Source organism: Pongo abelii, chromosome 19 (genome assembly GCF_028885655.2).
Source record: "Pongo abelii isolate AG06213 chromosome 19, NHGRI_mPonAbe1-v2.0_pri, whole genome shotgun sequence".
Classification (NCBI taxonomy): Eukaryota; Metazoa; Chordata; class Mammalia; order Primates; family Hominidae; genus Pongo; species Pongo abelii.
The window spans coordinates 47,300,763-47,306,762 of NC_072004.2; the positions used below are offsets into that span (position 1 = coordinate 47,300,763).

Genomic DNA, 6,000 nt, shown 5'->3' on the forward strand with positions numbered 1-6,000 from the left:
CCAGAGCAATCCTCCAGACCAGAAGACCCACACTTACGTTTTATGGGGGACGGAGGCCAGGTGAAGGGCCCAACCCTGGCCCACCACTGCTCAGTTCCGCTGGATGCTCAAGACTCCTGCACTTTGAAAAAGTAGCCAAAGCATGCTGCTGCCTCTCCCACCAAACTGCCTACAGCTTCAGGGTTGGTTTTCTGGGCGTTTCCTCTCAAGTTCTCCTAGATTCTAAGTGTTTGGGAACTTTGAAGACATAAGCTGCTCAGGATCGTAGGCCTGCTTAGGGACTCTGCGTGATCCCCCTGATGGTCCATTTTTGAAGCGCTTCCTTTTTTTTTTTTTTTTTTTTTTTTTTTTTTAAGAGCCATCTATTGGTTTTCCCAAAGACAAGAAGTCCGCACTTAAGAGATCTACACTCCAAACACAGAGCAGTTTTTTTGGAGTCCTGAGGGCCTGGAGCTGAGGTCGGGAAGAAGGAGGCTGACTAATATTCACAGACGGGACCATAAGGAGTAGAATGAGGGCTTTGGGGGCTGACACTGGAAGGAGGGGCTGGGACAGGGGAGCTCCCACTGGTGGGAGGCGACTCCTCCTACAGTTAAGTCCAAGTTCCCACAACCTGCAGGAGAAGACTCAGGGGACCCAAGAGTGGGTTCTGCCTTGGCATCGTGGAGTGGTAACACTGCAAGAAGCCTGGGGACAGCCCCGAGGGGGCGGAACACCAGGCCTCCTGACTCCCGGGGAGTGGGGCGCAGAGGGAGCGGGTTCGCGCGGAGGGCAACTCACGGAGGAGAAGTTGTGCGGCCCGCAGAGCTCGCCGCGGTACTTGCAGGAGAGCAGCATGTCCTCCAACTGGTGGCCCAGGCGGTCCATGAAGGCGGCGCTGATTCCCTCGAAGTGGCGCGGCGGCAGGAAGAGGCGGAAGTCCGCCAGCTTGCGGAACCACTGGCGGCGCGGCTCGTCGCCCCGCAGCAGCTCGCTGACGAGCGGGCGCGCGGTGCGGTTGGGCAGCAGCAGCCCGAGCCAGTGGCCGGCATAGTAGAGGTCCCCCTTGGAGAGGCGCGGGAAGCGCAGCGGGTTGTTGTTGCACACGGTGACGGCGGGGAAGGGTAACTGGCGGCTCCACTCGCGGTGCACCCGCGTGTGTGACGGAAAGCTGAGCCAGTAGAGCAAGCGGTTCGAGGACCAGGACAGCAGCAAGCCGAGGGATGTACAGAAGGCCAGCACCCACAGCGCCCGGCGCTGGAAGGAGCCCCCAGCCGCCGTGCGCCCGGCACACATGTGCCGCAGCCCGTGCAGTTTAGCGCGGCTCAGCGACGGCCGCCCCCTGCGGGCGACCCCTGGCCCCTGCAGCGCCCGCTCGCTGCCTCTGCCGCCCCCGGGCTGCCCGGCAGCCGCCAACGCCGCGGGCGCCGGCTCCTCGCGGGCCATGCGGAAGCGTCCCGGTCCGGTGAGCGCGGCCGCGGGCAGCCCGGCTCCGCCGCTCCGGCTCATTCATTCAGCCCGCGGCTGGCAGCAGCGGCGGCGGCCCCGGCCGGGCGGAGCCGCCATGGGAGTCCGCAGCAGCAGTGGAAGCAGCAGCAGCGGCAGCCGCGCGCAGCCGGCGCCAGGGAAGCGTGCGCCCGAAAGGAGCTCCGGTGGCGCGGCATGCCCGCCCGGCGCCGCCGCTGCCGCCTTCGCGGGCGCCCGCCCGAGGCTCAGCGCCGCCTCAGCCCGCAGCCCCTGGCAGTGGCCTCTCCCGAGCGCCTCCCAGGATCTCCCGGCACCTGGTCTTCCTGGAGGATGCCCGGCGCCGGGCACTACTTCTGGAGGGGTCCCACTGGGAGCCGCCTCTCCAGTCCCTGGGTGCTGCGCCCGCCTCCCCTCGTCCTGGACCTCGGGGGACCCTGAGCCGAGTCCCCCCTGCCCCGCCTAACCCCAGCTTTTACGCTGGTCCTGGGAGAAGGGCCACTCGGCCACCATGCCTGATCTGGACATCCCCAGGGACCCCACCAGCCCGGCCCGTTGCCCAGCGGTGCTGGGACACGGGAGAGAAGGCGCCAAGGAACGAGCGCCCCCAGAGGCGCACCGCGGCTCCTGGCTGGGCGGGCGGGGTGGGTGTGTACGGGGGTGAGTGGTCGCCTTGCCGTCTGCCGCCTTCTTTCCCTTCCCCTCCAGGACCCTTCCTTGTCACTGCTCCCCGGGCTGCGCTCCGCAGAGACCCGCTTAGGCTTCCCCAAGTCCTGCGACTAAGTCCTGCCAGGCTCCCGCTCTCGCCTGGGGCTGAGAGCTTCTCAGGGCGTCCTGCGGGAGGCTGTTCGCCGCCGGGCCCCTTCAAGGATGCTAGCCGCAGGGAAGTGTCGCTTCTCGCCTCGGCTCTCCCAGGTGCCTCGCGTCTCCAGAAAAGCCCGGCCTTGCTGTCTCTCGCCTCTTCTCTGCCCCGGCGGCGACAAGAGCTGGGGACTGCGGAGACCCGCCAACACCTCCCGAGGGTGACCCGGACTCGCTGCTCCGCGCGCCCTTCTCCTCTCGAGACTCCGAGCTCGCGGTGGCCGTGACGCCGGCTAAACTCCTTCCCCGGTTGCCCGGGAGAACCCTCTTTGGGCCCCAGGCGAACTTGGGCAGCGGCCGCGCGACGCTGGCGCGGCTGGGCTCCGAGCACCTGCTCCTCCGCTCGCTGGCCCCGCGGCTCCGGGCGGGCGGGGCGGCGGCGACCGTGAGCGCCGTGCGCTCCTGGAGACGCGGTGCTGACGCGCCCGGCTCCTCCTCGCTGCATTTTAATTCCTGGCCACTGTGGCCGCTGCACACCGAGCGAAGCCTCTTGCTGGAGTCTGCTGGGTGCGGGGGTGGGGTGTGATGGGGAGCGGGATGGGGATGCGCTGTACAGATGTGCTCAGGTGTATGGGCTTGTGGGAGAGATAAGTAGTATAACCATTGTGCTGATGTGGCCCCAGTGTAGACAGGGGTGAGAGGACTCCTGAGGGTGTGAGATGGGCTGCAGAGAGAGCGAGTTGCTGTGTAGTGTGGGCATTTGAACACGATTGCGAGTGTGGTGCCAAGTATTGGGTGTGCGTAGGATGTGCATTGTGTATGTGTGAATGGGCATTTCTGTGAAACTCTTGAGTGTGAGCATGTCTGCGGGTGGCGTGCTGTGGCCATTAGAGTGTGGTGCATGCAGGATGTAGTGTCTATGGTGACATGTATGTTCCGTGTGTGTATGTGTGCACTTAGTGAGTCCTGTGTTTGAAATGGATGTGTTGATGTGTGGATGGATATCAGGGTTTCTAGATGTGGTGTGTGGTTGGTGTGTTTTGTGCGTGTGTGTGTATGTGCATGTGTTGTATGTAATGAGTATGTGTGTTGAGGCATTGTGAGCAGGGTAGGCTCAGTGGGACAATCCTCCCCTCAGCCTCTTAGGGACATCCCATGTGTGTCCCAGCCCCTTCCCTGGAAGTCCTACTGCTCAGCCCTGGCCCAGTCTGCCAAGCGCAGCTCTCCAAGAGGGTGGGAAAGGGGAGTAGGACTTCCAGGGACAGGAGACTCCATCTTTCCCATTCCCCTCGCTAGGACAGGGAACACTTGGAGCCCCATTACTCCATGAGATAAAGGGGTTTTCCAGACATTATCCAGAGAGTAGAATTTGGTGGTGGAGGCAGTGTGAAGGGACTCCAAGGGTGGGAGGATGCTCCAGTGGAAGAAGGACCAAAGTGTGTATCCTTTGGGGAGAGGAGGCTTGGGGAAGCAGAGATTTGGGTGTGGAGAGGAGTTTTACCGTCTTTGTAATGATGAATTAGGGGCAGTTTGGCCAGACCTGTTGAATGAGCTGTGGGTTTCCAAGCAGGAGAGAAGCAGTGCTGGGGTGGGCTTTCCCTCCCAACTGACCTGAGGGCACCCTTGCAGTGTGATGACTCCCTGCATCTGGTCTCTGGAGAAGAGGACCTCTGAGCCCCTCATTTCCCACTCACCCACATACATACATCCACACAGTCACACATGTACAAGCACACATATACACACACACACTACACACAACACACATATACATGAACATACATGTATTCCAACATATACACTTAAATGCACATATACCCAATGCATACTGCATACATACATACACACAACACACATACATATACACAGCACACACACACACACACACACACACACCTGGAAACCCTTCTCACTCATCTGGGGAAAAACCTATTGCAGTTGCGCATTGATGACAGTTTGCTTTGGGTTTGGTTGCTTGAAGATGTCTGTTGCTGGCTTTGAGGGGAGGGTTCTGAAGCTGCTTGCTGTACTAGGGCCTCTACCAAAGGCCAATACTCCAGTGCTCCCAGCCTGGTCTCAAGGGTCCTGGAAATGCCACAGTGACCCTTGTCTTGGCCAAGGTGGGGTGACCTAGTGACCTCAGTGCAGTTACTGATGAAGCAACCAGGACAAGCATGTGCCATCTTCCAGCGTCATAAGTCTAGAGTGGCATGAAGCTTTATTTTATAAAAGCCTTTAAAACATTTTAGGTTTCTGATGTGTTCAGCTTTTGTGGGCTTGCTCTTTCCTAGCTATTTCCCTCTTGAAATGTACATGTGCTACTTTTGATTGACCAAGTGTCTTCTCTGCCATGGGATTTCCTGTGAATTCTCCAGATGGTAGCTCTTTCAGGGAGAGGAGGGGTATCCTGCTTAGGCCTCAAGGGGCCTTGACACAGAAATCTGGAGAAAGACACACGGGCAGCTAGTGACTCCAAGCAGTGATTGATGGCTCTCTTTATAGCACATGTATGCAGCACATTCTCTATGCAACTTGAAATACTCCCGCCCTCTTCTCTGAGCAGTTCTTTGATCAGCCCCGTGAAATTCTGTTCTTTCTTCAAATCTCAGCTTATGCATTGCCTCCTAGGTCAAGGTTTCCTTGATTCTCCCAGACAAACTTGGGTCATGTTTTTCCTATGATCCCAGCACACCTTGGAAGATTGATACCTCTAGGATAGTCCTTATCATTGTTTGTGTCCAAGCCTTTCTGCCGGACTATGACCCCTTTGCAGACAGGGACTACACGTCATTCATATTTGTATCCCTACCTCTTAGCACAGTGACCTAGCACATTGATGAAACACTGTTACCAGGGAACAGGAAAAAGGAACTATTATTTCTTGAACAACTACTATATGCCAGGTACAGAACTAGGCACATAAGCAAATGTTATTTGATTTCTCACTCCAACTCTGCGGGGGAGGTATTTTGGCCTTTTTTATACACTGTTTGTTTTTTAGGGATGAGGGTCTTGTTATGTTGCCCAGGCTGGTCTTGAACTCCTGGGCTTAAGCAGTCCTCCTGCCTCAGCCTCAAAGTGCTGGGATTACAGGAGTGTGCTACCATGCCTGGCTATTTTTACCATTGTTGATGCAAAGGCTTGGTGCACAGGATTTGAATCCAACTCTAACTCATTTCAAAGTGCAGGGCTTCCCCCCCCATCATACTTCCTTACAAAATTATATTATTATGATAATAATATAAATGTGGGACTTCCTAAGTGCTAGGGCCTCCTCTAAGTGTTTTACACTAAAAACAAGTATCATACATGCTCTAAGTGTTTAATCCTCAAAATAAGGAGGCAAATGCCATTTTTGCTCTACTTTAAAGAGGAGGAATCTTTAACCACAGGGAGGTTAAATTACTCACTTTAAGCCACACAGCTACCAATCAGGAGAGCAGGCTTTGCCCAGGTAGTCACTCCATCCCTGTGTTCTCCAGCCCTGGTCCATGCTGCCTCAGTTCTCAGAGGTACTTGGACATAACAGCTCCTGTGGATTAGTGTTACCATCTGGCTGAGGGAAGACTCCCTCGGCCAGAAAAACAAATTCATGAGGCAGAACAGGGGTGACCCACATAACCTCTCCACCAAGAAATTAGCATTTAGCATTGTGATGTGCTAATCCTAAGTTTTTAAGAAAATTTCCCTTGTTTATCTCTGAAACATCTGTTCACCACACCTGGTGTTCTGGCATTCTGTGTGATGTTGTGCACA

The 6,000-nt window shown here is 56.7% G+C and overlaps 1 protein-coding gene across 1 annotated transcript in view; it reads right to left on the minus strand.

Annotated features, from left to right (window-relative positions):
- LOC100450915 (acid-sensing ion channel 2) overlaps positions 1-1,685 on the minus strand; it is a 277,187-nt gene extending 275,502 nt beyond the window's left edge. The window contains exon 1 of the mRNA XM_024235627.3: positions 781-1,685. Within this exon, the coding sequence (XP_024091395.2) occupies positions 781-1,488 (708 nt within the window). The 5' untranslated portion in view covers positions 1,489-1,685. The remainder of the gene's footprint in view (positions 1-780) is intronic.
- Between the last annotated feature and the right edge of the window lie 4,315 nt (positions 1,686-6,000).